At 46.3% G+C, this 19,811-nt stretch overlaps 1 protein-coding gene across 1 annotated transcript in view; it reads left to right on the forward strand.

Annotated features, from left to right (window-relative positions):
- Nucleotides 1-19,811, forward strand: part of PLXNA2 (plexin A2) — a 321,397-nt gene that overhangs the window by 275,544 nt on the left and 26,042 nt on the right. The window contains exons 21-25 of the mRNA XM_032794137.2: nucleotides 2,784-2,926; nucleotides 4,727-4,995; nucleotides 17,435-17,501; nucleotides 18,684-18,830; nucleotides 19,535-19,694. Coding sequence (XP_032650028.1) covers nucleotides 2,784-2,926; nucleotides 4,727-4,995; nucleotides 17,435-17,501; nucleotides 18,684-18,830; nucleotides 19,535-19,694 — 786 coding nt within the window. The remainder of the gene's footprint in view (nucleotides 1-2,783; nucleotides 2,927-4,726; nucleotides 4,996-17,434; nucleotides 17,502-18,683; nucleotides 18,831-19,534; nucleotides 19,695-19,811) is intronic.

The following is a 19,811-nucleotide window of genomic DNA, read 5'->3' on the forward strand; positions in this document are numbered from 1 at the left end:
TTAAATGACACAGTGGTAGAACCTTCGGAAGTCCCCAGAGCCTTGTCTCCACTAGGTCCTCCCCAGCTTCAGGGCAGCTGAACCAGTGGGAGTGCCAGTGGGAATGTTTTTCTCAAATCCCCTAGTGTAGACAGGGCTATAGTTAAACACACAGGCAGAGTCCTGCACAGATATGTGAACACATACGCAGTCACTGAAACACACAGACAGACACCACACACTTTCTGTATCGTGGCACTGTAGCTCTGAATGTTCTACAGCCCTTTACTGAGCTCTTTTCTTTGGTAAGTTCATGTTATATGCAGATTTCTCTACCTCTCCCCTTTCCTGATCAGCATAGCTAATCGTCTTCTCCTCTACATGTTGGCAGATATGTTATATAAAATTTTTTAAAAATCACCATGGTGAAAAATTGTAGGCAATCAGTTTATAAATTGACCCCTTTTCCTGAGAAACTTCATATTGCCTAGCAGAGTTTTCCTCTCATTGAGTTCTATTGATTTGATGCCTACTCTAGTACCTAGTCTCAGGTCTAGTTTCCCTGCTAACCAGCTCCTGTTTATACTGTGTTGCCTTTGAACTGGTTTGAATATAAGGCCTCCGAGCCTGTTTATAGCTTCAGAGGAAAGGTTAGGTCAGTGTCTGCCTTCATGCGCTCAGAGAGCGGGAGAGTCTCTGCACCTTCGCGGCAGGCACATCTGCCCTCATAACTAGGGAAGGCTGTAACAAGTGTATCAGATGCAGACACAGCCTAATGTGCGGCGAATAGGATTAGAGTTTGATCCTGCTTAAAGTGACACATCGAGATTACATTGTGGAAACTGCTCAGGCCCCAGAGTGCCTGTTCAATATGTCTCATTCTCTAATGGCCTCTTGCTGAAGGGGTTTCTTATGGACATAAGGGGACTCTGACCCTATAGGAATTGTATGGTTCTGACAAGGAATGAGACAGAACCAGAAAGTGGAATAATTCTGGCGCACAAAGAGAGAAAAGAGTCCACACTGCACCTGCGGGAAGCCTACCTCTGGGAGCCCAGCATGGCATCCTAGATGCTGAGGAGAAAACAGACTGGGAGTGTAGTGCAGGTGCAGACACCACAGGGCTGCTCTCCTGTGCTCAGGCTTTGCTGTCAAAGATTACATTCTGGGAGGGGTGAGAGAATTGGGGGTACTGCATTGCGGGGCTGTGTCACGGATGTGCATTTTTATATGGGGTGAAAGGTAGGGATAGAAGCTAATTTGTACATTGGGTGGCTGAGAATCAGTGTATACACGTTCAAAGGCCTGTGTTGAGGGTGTAGGGAGCTGTGCATTTGTAAATGGAGTGTGTGTAGGTTCAGAGGAAGTGGGAGTCAGTACATTTTGAGAGGAGATTGAGCACTTGCGGTGGAGGGTGCATATAAGAGGGTTCATGCAGGTACCAAGGATGCATGTGGATACAATCCAAGTTGTCTTCTATGCAGCATGCTCTGCATCAAAGAGATTGAGGAGTTCAGACAAATAACCTCTCTAGATAAAAATCTCAGTTAATAATCACATTTCTCTTTTGGCAGCATAACTGCGGGTGAAAAAATAAACTCTTCCCAGCAGCGACCATTGAGCTAGCAAGAGCAGAACCTTTGGGATAGAAAGAATCTCTTCCTCTACTTGCTTTTGAGAAACCTTGTACTTGTTTTAACTCGTTGAAATTGTCTCTTACAAATTTCAGAGTGTAGGAATCTAGTCCCTAGCAACAAGTTAGGCTGGGCTTGGCATCCCAGCAGGGATACAAAGATAGAACTTAAATGATGCTTGCTGGAAGCCAAGCAGCAGCAGGCTAACCTGGGGCTGACTTCTGACAAAAAACAAACAAACAAACAAAAAAACACCACATTCTGGGAAGGTTTGCTGTTGTGCATCCTAGAAAAGATGTTTTATCTAGTTTGAAGGAAGCTTGGTGGATCAAGGGAAAAAATAAACAGAATGCAGCAAATTTCAGAGAATGATCTATATTCATGTTCTTGAAATTTGCATCAGCACACACAACCAAACAAAATATGAGGAGACCCTTGCAAACAAGGCAAAGAATGACATGAATGTAGGACAGACAAATGGACTTATGGTTGAGGAGAGCCTAGCTGAAGTCCTAGAAACTATGGATGGAAGCTTCATCAGTCCATCAAGTATAGTACTCCATCCAGCATCTTATGTTTCACTTTACCTCACCTCCATCCCCTGCTAAACAAACCTCTATAATATCTGTGTCTATGCTGTACCATACCTGGACAGATAAATACCTTCCTGATCCCCGCAGCCTGCATTTTAGGCCCTGAAGCATGATATTAGGTTAGTGGTGTTACTTGTAGAGAAGAGAAAGAGAGAGAGAATGTAGTAGGCACAACAATTTAAAAAGAGTATCCTTATTTCTAGCTGGAGCCTTTCAAGGTATTTTAGGTGCTCGTACACAAGGTGTGAACTGCATACAAATTAGCAAACATCTTTTATCCTCAGCATCTGTTCTTTGCACAGTGTTTGCACGTACTTGTGCACAGCCACACTCCCTCTCTCTGCTGCTGCTGTGAAAGTGTCTCCCAGCCATGACGGCATGTTTGAGCGACACAGTGAGGTCCTACAGTGACCAAGTTTCCCAAGATGGCTCATTTGCTGTCCTGGATTTGCCTGCCTGGAAGGCAGACTGCTGGCTGTTCCCAAAACCCCTGTTGTTTAAACTCAATTCCTCATGGTCCCCTTTGATTTCACTTCTTTTTCTCTCTCCTCCTGGCCTTTCCTTTCCCCCCCAATAGCTTTTGCAGAGCTGCAGACAGACATCAATGAGTTAACCAGTGACCTAGATCGCTCCGGGATCCCATACCTTGATTATCGGACATATGCCATGAGGGTCCTTTTCCCTGGCATCGAGGACCACCCCGTCCTGCGTGAGCTGGAGGTAATGAAATGGCTGGGCAGATGCTCTCCCTCTCTCTGCTGTTCCTAGTGCTTACATAGTTTGGACTATTTTCCTGGTCCTTTCTGGGATGCTAGATTGAAACTCACAGAGCTGTGAAGCACCTACCCACCTCCCTCATCGAATCTTATTAGAAGCACTCGGGTAAGTGAAATAAGCACAGAGTTCATTTTAACAAATGGCCCGGCATTTTATCAGTTTAACACACGGCTTGCTTCCTCCTGCTCTCTTCTGGGGCTGGTTTTGGGTTTTATCATCTTATTTTCATTGCTAAAGCACTACCCTGGAGCTTGCAAGCCCAGCAGCAAACTGGCTGCCTTCCTTATCAGTGTCTTTTTAAAGTCTCTTTTAATCCCTTTATTGTGGAGAGAAAAGCAAAGGATATCCGCCTACTTATTGCTGTGCTCCCGCAAAGGATGAGCTTTTCACCTTGGGATGACCTGGCCCAGGATTTGCTGTACGTCAGCAGTTTTCACACACACACACCCCCATTTTTTTTTAGATAAGCCATTCATTAAAATTTCGGTGTGAATGCTGTGTTGTGTTCCCATAGGAATCCTGCAAACAACACTGGATTGGGTTGAGTCAGTACCTGTAAGTGAGGCCTTCAAAGCAAATCCTTGTGCTGCAGAAAGTAATACCAATTATCATGTATCAATCTTCTCTTTGAGTTGGTGTTGACTTACTCCCCCAGCATGGCATCAGAGGCCCTGGAGGTATTGGGCTAGTTCTCAACTCTGGTAAATTGGCATAGCTCCAGTGAGGTCAATGGATCTATGCCAATTGACACCAGCTGAGGACTCACCCACCATCTTTGGGATGAGATGTAAAAGAGAGGCCTTGACCACTTCTGGTCATTATATTTGCCCTGGTATTGTTGACATGAGCAAGTGTTGCTCCTGCTATCCTGGCCAGATTCCAGTATGGGTAATTGTGTTCTGCTTCCATAAATCCCCCCTTCAAGTTCCAGTTAAATGTGCTCTTGGCCAAACAGTGCTGTGTGGTATTGAGCAATCACTGTATATCACTCTAGAGGTGACTGCATTTCATTGGTGGATGAAGGGATCCCTGCATATCATTTGTATCAAGTTACGCTTTGGAATCCTTTGACATGAAAGGCATTATAGAAATATAAGAGATTATTAATATAATAGAAAAGCTCTAATTAAAATTAATGAATTAGATGAAAATTCTAACAGCAAACAGCTGGCCACAACTTAAGCACTAAACTCAGACAGGCTGCTTTTGAATCGACTTCTCCCATTGCCAGTCTTCAATATTTTCCAGTCCCACATACGATGATGATTTAAATTGCCAAGTAAGCTGATTTTCTAACAAATGTGGCCTCTTTTTATTGGTTTCACTTATGAAAAACAGAGCTGCAGGAGTGATAAATGTGTTGCCAATTATACAGTTGTTTAATTATATAACGTTAGTAGAACCAAATATACGGCTCCAAGATGTTTAGTAAAGAATTGCTTAATGTAGTTTATCATTTTGACTCATAATGAATTACTTAAAACCAGGACTGGCTGAAAGCCTCAATTAATTTTTTACTGTTTCTCTATAATAAAGCAATAGTCTAAATTAGTAATTAATTTACTTATGGGAGTGTCACTTTTTTTTTGCAGAACAAGTACAAAATGTATGTCACTTGTAGGGCTTTCAGCCTCAAAGCAAAGGCTTTGGTGTTCAGCGAGCCTGATTCACAGCAATGGTGAAGGCAGATAGGGGCATTGTTTCTTTCAGTGGCATGCTGAGATTGTTGCTCCCTGCTTACAGGTCCAAGGGAACGGGCAGCAGAATGTGGAGAAGGCCTTGAAGCTCTTTGCCCAGCTAATCAACAACAAGGTGTTTCTGCTGACATTCATCCGGACCCTGGAGCTGCAGCGTAGCTTCTCCATGCGCGACCGTGGCAATGTGGCTTCCCTTATCATGACGGGCCTGCAGGGAAAGCTGGAATACGCAACGGATGTGCTGAAGCAGCTCCTCTCAGACCTGATTGAGAAGAACCTGGAGAATAAGAATCACCCCAAACTGCTCCTGCGCAGGTAAGATGAGTGGCAGGGGGAGGAAGGTGCAGGGGCATGCCCAGATAAAGGAATCAATATCATACAGTCATGCAGTTGCTGTCCCCTCTGCACCCAGGGAAGAGCCTTGGCGAGGGGAAGGGGTGGGAGCAATGAAAAGGGACACGCATGCACGTTCTCTCTCCCTCTCCCAAAGAAAAGTTGCATATAGCAGGATCTGGCAGTGGGTAGCAAGGAAACTCCAGTCCAGACAAACCCTCGAAGTGCAGAACGGACTTGCCATGTGCAACTCCCATCATGCTTTTATTCATTGCTTTTCCACTTCCCTTGGCCTCTCAGATACTGAGGGGGGTGCGGGGAGATCCAGGTATGATCTTTCTATCTAGTTGCACTGGGAGCCCTGGGAAGGCTCAGCATGGGAGGAGAGTGGCTCCAGCCTGGGTGACCCAGTTGACAGTAATAAGTGAGAGTGCGTGGTGGAGGTTTGGACAGCTTGACAGTTAAAACGCATTACTCAGCATTGGCAGGCTGACCCCTGACCTTCAGGGACATTAGCAATTTTACTCTACTGTTTTCCAGATGTCAGTTTTTTTATTTCCAGCCCAGGTGGTTTCTTGGTGGGCAGCTCCCCTTTCTTCTAACCTGGTTATCTTGAAGAGATTGGATTTGTCACTTCTTTGTTATTCACTTTGGGGGATGGGAGGCTCGAAGGGACTGGGGACCCTGCTCAGAGCTGGTTCCTTTTTGTCTTTGGCTGTTTTGGGTGGGGCTGCCCTGTTGTGCAGAAGGGGGGGAGGAATGAGTGGGGTCAAGGGGGACAGTGGGGGATTAGGAGTGAAAGAAAAGTACGAGAGGTAATAGTTCTCTTGGATCAAGTTTAAGACGCTGTGCAACCATCCATGAAACCATATGATAGCATTAACCCCACGTTTCTAGAGACAGGGAAGGGAAATGGATGGACTCTTGAAGGTTCCCAATGGAGCACTGCATTTTTCTTTCTGCCACCAGTCCATGTAGCATGACTGAAACTTCACGGTGTGCCAATACCTCCACCCCTAGAGAGTTCTGCTTGACAAATGGGGTGTCCTGGTGCCCATGAAGTTGAGTGAGCTGAGCCAGGACTGGAGGTCTCTCATCATCATTGGGTGAAGGCTGACATCACCATCAGTCTCATTGGTGCCAGATGACCCCTGAGGTTACTCTGATATCTCAATGTCAGACCATTTCTCTTCCCCCTGCACCTCAGTCCATCTTCCAGCTGGGCTGGACGGGGAAGCAGGTGCCAGATGGAGGAAACTGGCTTAAGGGTGAGAATAAAAGCAAAGGGATTCCCTTGGGATTTGGAAATGGTGTGGGGGCTGGAGGGAGAATGATCTGGGGCAATCTTGGCCAGTACCCTGCACCCTAAGTGATCTGTGTGTGTAAAGGCACCATAGTCATTGAGATAAAAGCACACAGTGTGTTTCTTAGAATTCACGTTGCTTTATGTGTTTGATTCTGCTGCCAGTCCCGGCTCTTCTTCTGTTCAAGGCTGCGTTAGTGCGGCGTTAGGGCAGACAGGCACACACACAGTTTGCTGTGGAGGCTCTTGCATCTTGGCCACATTTCTTCTGTAGAGTAGCACCCTGCTTGTCCAAAGAGAGTGGGGGCAACATGGAATTAATTCAGGTATTTTGGGATTTGGAAAAGAAGGGGAAGCTTTTCATGTTACTCTAAGTGATGCACATAAGGAGACATCACTTGAACCCAGAGCAGTGGGTTCCACTAAACCTTAAAGGCAAACACTGCCCCTGAGTAATACAAAGTGCTACAGTGGGCGCCGCTCACCCCTCAGTATTCACTAGCCTACAGTGTCTGATTTGTACAGTAGTATATTTGGAATATCTTAATCTAAATATGGGGAATATGCTGGTGAGCTCGCACGTCGTAACACAGTCCACTGGCTATCGCTTTTTTAGGGGCACCCACTGCACAAGAGTGAGTGTTATTGGAGACATAACGTGGGTGTTGTGCCTGTAAAACACTGTCCATCCAGTTGCATGTTTGCATTTAATTATTGTTTCAGATGTTGAAGCAGGGCCTAGGAGAGCGCTACTGCAGGGACCACAATAGGCATGATCTCGTTTGAGCAGATCTGTTCACTTTTTGAGTGCAGAGCTTTTCTAATCAGCCTGTGCCAGATCAAAGTGAAAGGGAAAAACCTTGGCATTTATGCTTTTTTCATTTTAAATGAGAGGGAATTGTATGGGGAAAAAGGTTCCAGAGTTATAAGCACCTGATTTCATCCCTTCATCTGTGTCTATAAATTGCTTCATTAGACCACAAGCTCGTCAGAGCAGGGACCTCCCTTCTTGCATGTTTGTACAGTACTGCATGCTTTTGAGCATCTGCTAAGCCGGGTCCAGGTATTCTAGAGATGAGCATGGCATAAATGCCTAGATGGACAGGGTAAGTAACAGACCCAGAGTCTGGGCTGGCAGGGAGAGGGCAATGGTAAAACACCTCCATCTCACTTCAGACCTTCTCTGGCCTGCATCTAGGGGTTCAGCCTCCCTGGCCCAATCAGTCCTACACGTCTCTGATGACACTGCGCAACAAAAGTTGCAGCATCACTGTGATATTAGGGCTTTTGTTCTATGTATCTAGGTACTTACTTGACTTCATCCCTACAATATCTGTGCACCTCACGGTCATTAATAGTTTTTATCCTCTCAGCCCCCGCATCCAATAAGGAAGGAACTTCCCCGTTTTACTGTTGGGGAGCTGAGGCAAATGGCAGCTGAAGTGACTCACTTTAGGTCACACACAGTCTGCAGATGAGACAAACATTGAATTTAGTAACCTGGGTCAGATTGGGTCTCATGACTCTGAGGCAACAGGCTGCCTCCTATTCCCGCTTCCCTGAGCCATCCGTGTCCCTGCACTCGCACTGACAGCATTTCAGGGCCCTGTTGCACAGGAGTCACCCTGGTTCTATTCCACTGTGTCTCAGCTTTGCCCCATGGGTTGCTGTGCGATGCAGGAAGGGCCTACTCTGTGCTCACTCACTGTCCACCTGTCCACAAATTGAGCCATCGCCACACTGAAGCCAAAAGCAATGAGGAGTATTCACAGCTTGGGGGAGTTTTCAGGGATTCCTCCAGCCACAATGAATATACTTGGCAGGAAATTGCTCTAAATCTGGCCGTGTTTGCAGAGGCAATAACTCATCTCAGAAATGGAAGCTGCATTAATTTCCCCTGTGGTTTGATGAGTCGCTGTGAAAGCGTCTTCAGCCTCAGCCATCAATAATGATTTTTCACAGTGCTCTAAAAATACAAGGCTGGTGATCTCAGCGCTATCCCCTTCCCATCTCCTGTCCCTCACCCCATTACCACCACCAGCAGGTTTTGCTCATAACACAGTGAACCACATCAGAGCCCGCCTAGCAATGTCATAGTCCAATTGCCAGAGACGGAAAAAACAGACTCAGAGAAAGGGCCAGACCCACAGGGACTGTGTGTGGCAAGCCATCACTCTCTTTGAGTTTCTGCCGGCTTGAAGCATGTATGATTTTTTTCTTTGTTTCTCAAATTCAGAGGCTGGAGTGATTGTGTTGGATCCAGTCCTGAAATGGGAGCAGTTCAGACTCAGAGTCTCTGTACAGCCAAGGAAAGGAGTTAAGCCAGGAGCAAATGTTCTTCTACCGTAAAGAAGGCTCAGAGAGAGAACACAGCCACTCCTTTGTGTGGCTCTTATTTTGGCAGTCAGAGGCTGGGGGTTGAGCTTTCAATGCCGGGGGTAGCTAATGTAGTCTGACCTGCAGTTTTATGCAATAGTGTCTCATCCTGAAAGCAGTCTGAACCAGTGATCTTGATATGAAAGTCTCCATATTCTATTTCTAATCCCCCAAGCCATCCAGTCCCCTTGGTGCAGCCCTGCACTGATATCCCCCTTTCATCCTTTGTGGTACATTGGTGCCAGCACAAACTTGTGAGCTAAATGTGTTAATATAAAAGATGACAAGTCATCTGCTGAAAGGTTGGGATTCTATCCTGGTTCAGACTTTCCCAGTCAAATACTTCTGTTTCCATTAGCTGCCGTGAACATCATGGTAAATGGTAAACATCATTTGGGCTTGTAAATGGACTGGGGGAAAGAGACTCACCCTGCATGGTTCTGAATGGGGTTATTTCTCACCCATCAAGCCCATTTAAAAGGCTCTTGTAGCATATCACCTGTCTTTGCTTTGCCATGTAAACACAGGATTAATGTTACCCTTTTAAGAATGGGCTCATGAGGGCACTTTCCTGCTCTTCTCTGTGGAATTAAACAGCCAGTTCATATTCTAGATATAATGATGTGGCCTGTTTGTTTCAAATGCCATTTGCAGAGTGAGGGTGGAGCTGCCTGAACCCCTACTCAGCCACGTGCCAGAGTGTTGAGTGAGTATGTCTTGCATACAGCATAGCCAGCCACGTGCAAGACTAGTATCGGTACTTGGCCCAGATGGTGTCATTCCAGTGCATACACAAGGAGCTGGGGGACGAGGTGTCCTCTGCAGCAGCAGTGGCATTTGAGAGCCTGAGGGTGGGGCGGGAGGAGGTGGTTATTGACTCTGTTTTATCAGAACTGAGGACTCGTGGATTAGTTCTGTGAATTATCCTCCCAGATATGGCAGGTGATGCAAGGAGACCAAATGAACCCTAAGAGCCTTCATTATCCTCCCTTTTAATTTGATAATTCTCACTCCTGGGCATTACCAGGGTTTTTGCAAATGCAAATAGTTGCATGGCTGCAGGAGACAGTGAGCAGGGATGGAAGAGCACATGGAGGAATGCCTTACAGACCCAACCTTCATATGTGATATGCTTACACTCGATGGAGCTACGCCTTCAAGTTCCAATCACTTCCTCTACTGAGGCAGACTGTCTGAGTGCTAGGTAGTTCACTCGTGGAAGGAGCTTTCAGCTGAGACCATAAAACCATACAACACGTCCTGCCAGCTGTGCATTGACACTGAGGGCTTGATTTTCCCCTTCTGTTACACCAGTGTAAATCAGAAGTAGCCCTGTTGATATCAGTGGAGTTACACTGCTGAAAGTGGGAGAGAAACCTACCACAAGGCACCATGGCATTTTTTGTGAAGAGTTAAGGGGTTTGTCCCACTGTCTTCAGTGCCAATTTCCTCTCCCCTATTGTTAAGCATGTGAGCTGGGATTTTCAGAGGAGCCCAACAGAGTTAGCTGCCCAGCTCCTGATGAAATTCAGTGGGATTTGGACACTCGTGTTCCTTTGATAATTCCAGCTTTCTTGCCCGCGTTGCTGGTGCCTCAAACACAGAGGGTAGCTACAGGTTCAGTGTATCATTTGGCAGCATTTGGGATGAAACGCAGGTTTCCAACCCACTGGCCTAATGAACACTGAGAACTTTCTGAAGTTCTTTTGCCTCTGCACTAGTCTTGGTACAGCTTTACCAGGGCTTGCAATAAGGAAAGTGACAGCATAGTCCAGCCACCAGCACGTTTACCACCATGTCATCTGGATGTGCCCTGGGCAACGCCAGGCAACTTGGTGGTGAAAAAGCTGGAGCCTTAAAGCCTGTTGCTAGCACAGGCAGAGCTGCACTGAGGCTAAACCAGCAGTGGGAGAATTTCAGAAAATCCTCATTGTAGATGGAGACTTTGCAGAATCTCTGTCCCCTGCCTTGCGTGACACAGGGCCTGGTACATCAGTGTCTGGCATTTATGGAGAGACCAAACCACCCATTGCTCCTTGCATCCAGCTTGTCTCCTCAGGTGTCTCTCCATGTAGGAAAAAAAAAACTTCTCCAGCACCACTATCATTTTCCCCTTTCTGTACATCTATTCCATCTCCCCCTTTTCTCTGAGAAATGGAGCACCTGCTTCCCCTTTGCTGCTGTACCAACCTGGATTGATGCTGCTTTGAGGGATGGAGGGTGGCCATGTGGCACATACACATCGTAGCAGCAGCAAAGGGGTTAGCAGTATGTAGCAGTCATTTAAAAGAGGCAAGAATGCAAAGGATCCAGAAGAAACAAAGCCTAAGAACTTGAAAGCCAGCTTTGTGGTGTGAAGATCCAGATGTTTCAGTTGGAAACCTACAAAGTAAAGGTCTCTTCCAGCCCTGTGGGTCTGTGAGCTCCTTGGGTATTGTTTAGTATGCAAAACAATCCAAGTTAGAACATTTTGTCCTAAGTTAATAATGAATGAGAAGCCACAAAGTGATAAATTATTTTATTTTACTTTTGAGCTCTCTAGTGGCAGCGCTTGATAACTGGTGTTCAGTTCCTTCTTTCTTTATTTTGCCTCTCTGCTCTTCCCCCTGTGGGAGACTGAAGGAAAGCTGACATTAAATCAAATGACTGTCCTCATCCCTGACACAGGGAGCATATGGCAGTTCAGAGACTAGACAAAGCAAGGGAAAATTAGTAACATAAATATTGATTTTGGGATTTTCCTGGTCCTTTTTGTTTAGTTTTATTCCCAGCACCCCAGTGAGTCAGAAGAGCAGCCATAAGTTTGGTTTCTGGCATCAGGCTTTTTTGGAAAGTTGCCCTCGTTTATGTGGTCAATATGAAAAGGGTTTTCTCCGAGTCTGGGGATTGTTCCCTGCTGCCTTAATCCTCAGGAGTTTGTTTTGTATTTTCAGAGACAGATCTCTAACAGCATTCCAGATAATAGGCTGACCATGGAGTAAAAAATGATACCTGCTGAGGGGCTAGTGCAGTACTCTGAAGGAGCTGTTTCTGCAGCTCAGCAGACCTCTTCTGACACAGCAGAGGGAAAGGAAGGTCACTCCAAAACACAGCAGAGTTTAAAGGATGACTTGCTGAGACCTCCAGCACGGATCAGATTTCAAAGACTAACCATGGTAGATGAGAGTAGGGAAAAGATACACAATAGGCTACAGGCCTGTGAAGAGCTATGCACTCTCCAACTCCTTGGACCCCTTGATGAAGGAAGTGGCTTTTTTACTTCAGCTAAGGAAAGAATTCGAGCATATTAACCCTTTAAGTGTTGATACCTGCTGCAATGACAGCTGTACCGCAGATCTACTATAGAGTCAGTGGAATGTTGGGACATGCTAGTACTGGCAGCAATAGTGAAGGGATTAATGTAATGTTTGTTCTCAAATTTTTTTAGAATGTATAAGCGTGAAGTATTGTAGTTGTGTATCTGTTAGGGTTAGAACACAGTTCCCTAACAGGGCGATGGCATGGCACAGGGGGGTAGGTTCTGTCCACGGTAAGAAGAAACCATGTTATAACACAGTTGTGCCACACAACTATTTCACCTGATTATTTTTGTAGCATCAAGAGGGACGGTATGTTACATTCTGCATTAATCTGAAATTAACTTACAAGAACTGGTCATGCTGTATGTTAGTAATATTCATTAGGAAGTTGAATATTAGCAAACATTTCACAGATTGATCCTGATTTTTTTTCTACCATGTTAATATTCACCAAATAGCTTGCAGGAATAGTTGTCAGATTCTGTGGTATTCTCCTGCTGTTTGATTTGACTGTTTGTTACTGGTCGTTCTTTATTTGTGGCTGGTGGTTGATTGTGTTAAGGGCCGTTAGCATAAGTAACTCCATTTTGTAAGTTCCCCTATTCTGAAAAGCCCAGGTCCACCATTAACTAAAAGCGAGCACATCACGTACCAGAGTCCCAAGGGCAGTGTTAAAACAAAATAAAACCATAAACAAAAAAAAAAAAGTTAAAAAAATTTCAATATGCAAAATAACAGCTAGACTATGCACTAGCCAGCACGAAGACAATATTTAGCTCTAATAAGTTAAATTAAAAAAAGCTTGTTTATTAGCTTAAGCTTGCAATGCACAAAATCGCATGCATTGCTAAAAACTATATAAACCCTCTGTAACCTGCAGCCAGTGTCCACCCCTGACTAGCAGGAGTGTGCCACACTCCAGTGTAATAAAACTTTAGTATTTGAACACTCTGTGTATTTTAAGTTTTGTGTGCCTCAGCCTAAAAACAAACAGTGTGTGGCCTATTGGTGTAATTTCTAACAGTTGCCAAAGTCACGTGCTATTGTTTCTCCTCTTTGATTGGATGTATGAAAAATTTGAAACAGAAGAACAGTGAATTGGCACTTTCCAGCATGAATTTTCAGACAATTAATTATTTGTGATTCAATTATTTGGGATTTACAGACATTTTCATGAATGCCCTCCAGATGTCATATACTGATAAGTGTGGATAATATAACTCCTGGTGTCCTAGCAAATAGAACTAATTGCTTTTGATGACTGAAATACTGGTGAATCTGTAACTTCTGCTTACTATTCAACGAGCTTTGTGGTGAGCACAAACCTTCTTACATTCTTATTGTCATCAGTATTACAGTAAGAGCTGGAGAGTGCTGGGAACTATACAGAGACACAGAGACAGTCTCTGACCCAAAGGGCCCACAGCCTGACAAGACAGACTGAAGGCTTGTCTACACCATGCAGCTTTTAGCAACAATGCCTTGTGTCTACACAGCCTTTTCATGAAATGTCAGCATGTGTAAACGCTCTTTGTCGGTACTTTTGCCGACAAAATACGTCCAGCCCTGTGAGCGGCATTAGCTTTGTCAGCAGGAGAGCTCTCCTGCCGACAAAGCCGCATTCACGCTGCCACTTGCGTAGGCAAAACTTTTGTCTTTCGCGGGGGGGGGGGTGCTTTTTTAAGTACCCACGAAAAACGAGAGTTTTGTCAACAACTTTGCAGTGTAGACGTCCCCTGAATGAGGGAGGGGAAGCTATGACCCAGAGAGGGTCACACGGCAGCCCCGTCAGCATTTCATCAAGGACTAGAACCACGGTCTCCTGAGTTTCAGTTCAGTTCTAAGAGTAAACCATGGTGTTTCTCTCATTCTGACTCTACACTAATGGTTTTTAATGCCCTACGCTAAGCAGCGCCTGCAGCATTGTTTACACTGGCAAAAATAGGCCCTCTAATTCATTACCGGTGCTGCTCTACTGCTGACAGCACTAGTCTAGGCAAGGCTAGTTATCCATGGGGCTGCTCAGGCCCATTCAGAGCAGAATTGTGATGAATTAAATGCCAGTAGCTGCCTGGAGCACTCTCTGCACTAGCCGCCCCAAGCAAGGGTGGGAAACTTTTCAGAAAAGTGGTTAGTGTAGACACAGCCTGAGGCTATGGTGAGTGACCAGTTGCTGTGTCTAGACAAGGAAAGCCATGCTTTGCACGATGGAGTGGGCACGTCAAAGGGCAGCTGCTTGTTTGTTTCAGGCTCAGCGGTTGCTGTTACCGATAGCTGAAATTGGGGCTAATCCCAAGTACTAAAGGCAGCCTAAGGGTATGTCTACACTATGAGATTATTCCGATTTTACATGAACCGGTTTTGTAAAACAGATTGTATAAAGTCGAGTGCACACGGCCACACTAAGCACATTAATTCGGCGGTGTGCGTCCATGTACCGAGGCTAGCGTTGATTTCCAGAGCGTTGCACTGTGGGTAGCTATCCTGTAGCTATCCCATAGTTCCCGCAGTCTCCCCCGCCCATTGGAATTCTGGGTTGAGATCCCAATGCAAAAACAGTGTTGCGGGTGTTTCTGGGTAAATGTCATCACTCAATCCTTCCTCCGTGAAAGCAATGGCAGAGAATCATTTCGCGCCCTTTTTCCCTGGATTACCCTGGCAGATGCCATAGCATGGCAACCGTGGAGCCCGTTTTGCCTTTTGTCACTGTCACCGTATGTGTACTGGATGCCGCTGACAGACGCGGTACTGCAGCACTACAGAGCAGCATTCATTTGCCTTTGCAAGGTAGCAGAGACGGTTACCATCCCTATTGCATCGTCTGCCATGCCATTGTAAATTGGCGATGAGATGACGGTTATCAGTCGTTCTGTACTGTCTGCAGCTGTCATGGGTGCTCCTGGCTGGCCTTACTGAGGTTGGCAGGGGGCACATGGACAAAAATGGGAATGACTCCACGGGTCATTCCCTTCTTTATGTTTTGTCTAAAAATAGAGCCAGTCCTGCCTGGAATATGGGGCAACCGTACTAGAGAACCAGAGAGCACAGCCGCTCAGTGTCAGAGCCCCAGAGATCCCGCAGAAATGATGAGCTGCATGCCATTCTAGAGGGTGCCCCTGCAACAACCCCACTCGTTGCTTCCCTCCTCCCCCAACCCTCCTGGGCTGCCGTGGCAGTGTCCCCCCATTTGTGTGATGAAGTAATAAAGAATGCAGGAATAAGGAATCCAACTGAGTTTTTAGCGAGATAAAGAGGGGGAGAAAGCCTCCAGGTGCTATGATAGTCCAGGCAGGACATTAAAGGGGGGGGAGAGGAGCCCAGCCTCCCGCTGCTATGATAGTCCAGGCAGTTCAGAATCCTTTCTTTAGACATGAAGGGAGGGGCTGATAGAGCTCAGCCTCCAGTTGCTATGATGAAGACGGTTACCAGCCGTTGTACCATCGCGAGAATGACTGGGTGTCATTCCCTTTTTATCCAGGCGCCCCCGGCCGACCTCACCGAGGCCAGCCAGGAGCGTTCACGGGCTGATGATGATGATGGATATCAGTCATATATACCATCTGCCATCCGGAAGGGGATTGTGTGTGTTCAGTGCTGCAGCACCCCATCTACCAGCAGCATTCGCTAGACATAGGGTGACATTGAAAAAAGGCGAGAAATGTTTTTTTTCCCTCTTTTTTTCGGGGGTGGGGGAGGGTGTAAATTGACGACATTACCCTGAAACACCCGGGAAAATGTTTTGACCCTTCAGGAATTGAAGAGCTCAGCCAAGAATGCAATGCTTTTCGGAGACTGCGGGGACTGTGGGATAGCTGAGTCCTCAGTTACCCCTCCCTCTCTCATGAGTGTCCATTTGATTCTTTGGCTTTCCGTTACGCTTGTCACACAGCACTGTCTGTGCACTCTGTCTATCATAGCCTGGAGATTTTTCAAATGCTTTACATTCATCTTCTGTAACGGAGCTCTGAAAGAACAGATTTGTCTCCCAACAGCAATCAGATCCAATATCTCCTGTACGGTCCATGCTGGAGCTCTTTTGGATTTGGGACTGCATCGCCACCCCAGTGCTGATCAGAGCTCCATGCTGGGCAAACAGGAAATGAAATTCAAATTCGTGGGGCTTTCCTGTCTACCTGCCAGTGCATCCGAGTTCAGATATGCTTTCCAGGAACGGTCACAAATGGTGCATTGTGGATTATCGCCCGAAGGCCAATACAGTCAATTTGGGCCACACTAACCCTAATCCAACATGGCAATACCCAACTTCAGCGCTACTTCTCTCGGCGGGCGAGGAGTACAGAAATCGGTTTAAAGAGCCCTTTATATCGATATAAAGGGCCTTGTTGTGTGGACGGGTGCAGGGTTAAATCGGTTTAACGCTGCTACATTCGGTTTAAACACGTAGTGTAAACCAGGCCTAAGAGTAATGCTGGGCAGGATCAGAAAAGCCCTAGTGCACAGAGAGCTAGACCGCCTAGGACGGGGATTCATTTACAGCACATTCTCAGCTAGCACAGCTGGCAACAAAAGAAACATCCTTGTCCACTGATCAATAGCCATGCTAGCAACATCCACTTCTTGGAAGCCTGCCTGACAGCCGCTTCTGAACACATTTGCAGCACAGTTCAGGGTCTCATAGATGAAGGGGCCTCTCGTCCTGTCACCAGCCCAGTGCTGCTTTCAAAAGCTTTTCCCCACTTCCGAGAAAAGGAACAGTGTCTCTTTAAAGAGAGACCAGCAATCCTGCAGAGCTAGCATTAAAAACTATCATTAGGAGCCATTGTATTTAAATTAGAGATAATCTTGGGCACAATGTGGGGAGAGAATGCTGGGTGGGGCTGCGGAGAAAGCTGCAATTTCCCCTGCCATTGTCACTCTGCTGTCCCTGATTGCCAGCAACCGCTGCAAATTCCAGTGATTTACTGAGCCATAGGGTATAATTTGCACCACGTGCAAGAAGTTAAAGTGCCACCAGGCATCCCTGTCAGAGGGGCTCATGATGGGCTGTCAGCTGGTCTTTATTCCTTTCTGTTCCTGAGCAATCTGCATAAACTTGTCAGCTAAATGTGGGAGGAAGCAAGGCTGAGGGACAATGATGCCAGATTCTCCAGTGCAGAATCTTAATGCTGTTGTGAATTTGTGCTCCAGATGGGCACTGTTCACTCCGAGATTGTGATTAGAAGATGGTCACATGGCCAAAGGCCTGTGGGAAAAGTGCAGCCCTGTCTGCTAAGGGATGCGGTGAGTCTGTAACTAGCGATACCTCACTCAGTTTGAGAAGGTGAGACTAGTCCAAGATATCAGTTTCGCTTTTGTCCATAGTTCTTTTAAACTTCCCAGCTCTCCCGCACTATTGAGATGAGGGGTCACTAGTGTGACGGGAAGTCATTTGTTTTGAGTTTTTTAAATAGACATGATGAAATGTCCTCTCGTCTTTTTCCAGGACCGAGTCTGTGGCTGAGAAGATGTTGACTAACTGGTTTGCCTTCCTCCTCCATAAATTCTTAAAGGTGAGGGGAGACTGAGTGGAGATCCTCTTCTGTCTTTACCCAGTCTCCTTATACTTCCACAGCTCTCCTCCTGCCCAAGACCTAGTAGGTGACTCCAGCCTTTAAAATGCCTGACAAGACCTAACATAAGGGGGAGACAATAGCAGAGCAGAGATCTTGAAATAAGATCTGTGTTATGTGCATCTGGAGCTGTAGTTAAATTAGCGGAGTCTAAGCTAACCATCTCCGTGCTTAGCTTTGTTCAACCCTGAGGTTGCATGTTGCACATTTGAAGTTTTTTGCATCACAAGCCTTCAATGAAGCATGCCTGGTGCATGTCTCTCTGTCTCCATTCAGCAGAAGGAACAAAGTATCATCACCATCCAGCAGTGAGCCCTGATGGGCTGCGTGTGTAGAACACATAGGAGGCTTTCACGCCTCAGAAAAAGACCTGCCTGCATCATCTAGTCCATGCCCCACCCAAGAAAGTATAGTTCCCTACAGTCAACTCTTGACTGCTTTTTTCAGTATAATGTAAAATAACCCAGGTAATGGAGCCTCTACCACTTCCCTGGAGCACTGTGCACATTGGATCTCTCTGAAGGGAAATGTGCCTGCCTTACTGTTCAGTGTAACTTTCCTTGCTCAGTGTAATCCCATTTCACCTCGCTGTACCCCTTGGGGTACCCCAAGCAACGCCTCTCCCTACATCATTCAGGACTGTGAAAAATTTTACACCCTGAGCACCATAGTTAGGTTGACCTAACCCCCCAGTGTAGAGGCAGTTAGGTTGACAGAAGACATCTGCTGTCTTGGGAGAGGTGGATTAGCTACATCGACGGAAAAACCCCTTCCATCGACGCAGGGAGAGTCTGCGCTATGGCGCTACAGTGGCATAGTTGCAGCACCATAGCTTTGCCTCTACAGCAGCTGTAATGTAGACATACCCTCAGATTTCTTCTCTCTAGCAGTAGGGAGGCAAGCCAAGGATGATACCCACATTGAGCAATGGGCCCTTGGCATTGGCTTTCCTCTCCAAGTGCTGCTTTGGCCCACGGACCTGCAGACACTTACTTTGCTTGTTAAGATTAAGTCAGTGGGACCGTGCACCTGCTTAAAGATAAGCATATGCATAAGGATACGGTCCTGCCGAAGAGGCACCTTCACCTAGATTTTGGTTTTCCTGTGTGTCTTGTCGAACAGGAGTGCGCTGGGGAGCCGCTCTTCATGCTGTACTGTGCCATCAAGCAGCAGATGGAGAAGGGCCCTATCGATGCCATCACAGGGGAGGCACGCTATTCTCTGAGTGAGGACAAGTTGATCCGGCAGCAAATTGAGTACAAAACGTTGGTGAGTTGACTGTCCATGGGATCTGGCTCTGAACTGTACGCGTCATCTCCAGCTGTAAGTGACCTACTGTAAGTGAAGAGAAGCCATACAGGAATGGCAGGATATATGCAGCTCTGATGCCCCAGGGTAGAACGAGCTGCTTCATGTCAGAATTGGTCCTTCATTGAAAGCACAAGCAGGAAATGCACAATTTTATGGCCCAAATTCTCAGCCGGCTCAGTCCATACTCCAACATTATGGCCCACAAGTGTTGCATGTGCAATAATCTGTAGGATGTAAGTGCATGTAATGTTATGGGCCCGATTTTCAAACGCTCAGGGTGCCAGGGCCATGTGCAAATTAAGTATGTACCTAACTTGCTTGTGCAGATTGTGTGCAAACAGCCCTGGCTGCTAAAGTTTGGAAAATCAGAGCTTACATGTGGAATCACAGACCCTTATCATACTTTTTTATATATCTATAGCTCTTCATGCCTTTGCCCTCCTCAAAACATAACTCCAATGGACACCCTGAAGCTCTTAGTTTAATGAACTTCCCAAAGAGACTCTAGATACAACAGCTGTGATATGAATGTAGACTGTGTGACTTTTCAGGGGAATTCAGTGTTAAGTATGTCTGTCCCACGATGAACATTGTCACTGTTATACTGGATGTTTCTCTGAAGTCCTCTTGAGAGCTGTTTGGAATGACTTCTCCCTCTCTAGATCCTGAACTGTGTGAACCCCGATAACGAGAACAGCCCAGAGATCCCCGTGAAGGTGCTGAACTGCGACACCATCACTCAGGTCAAAGAGAAGATTCTGGACGCGGTGTACAAAAATGTCCCCTATTCCCAAAGGCCGAGGGCTGTCGACATGGACTTGGGTAATAACATCCCTGCCCTGTGAGAAGTGTGAGGGGGAAGGGGTTGGGGAGAGGGGAGTTAGAGAGGTAGCCAGTATTGCGGTAGTTCTTAGAGAGATTTGTAATGTTCAGGAAGTT

The sequence above is a fragment of the Chelonoidis abingdonii genome, chromosome 4 (genome assembly GCF_003597395.2).
Source record: "Chelonoidis abingdonii isolate Lonesome George chromosome 4, CheloAbing_2.0, whole genome shotgun sequence".
Taxonomy (NCBI): domain Eukaryota; kingdom Metazoa; phylum Chordata; order Testudines; family Testudinidae; genus Chelonoidis; species Chelonoidis abingdonii.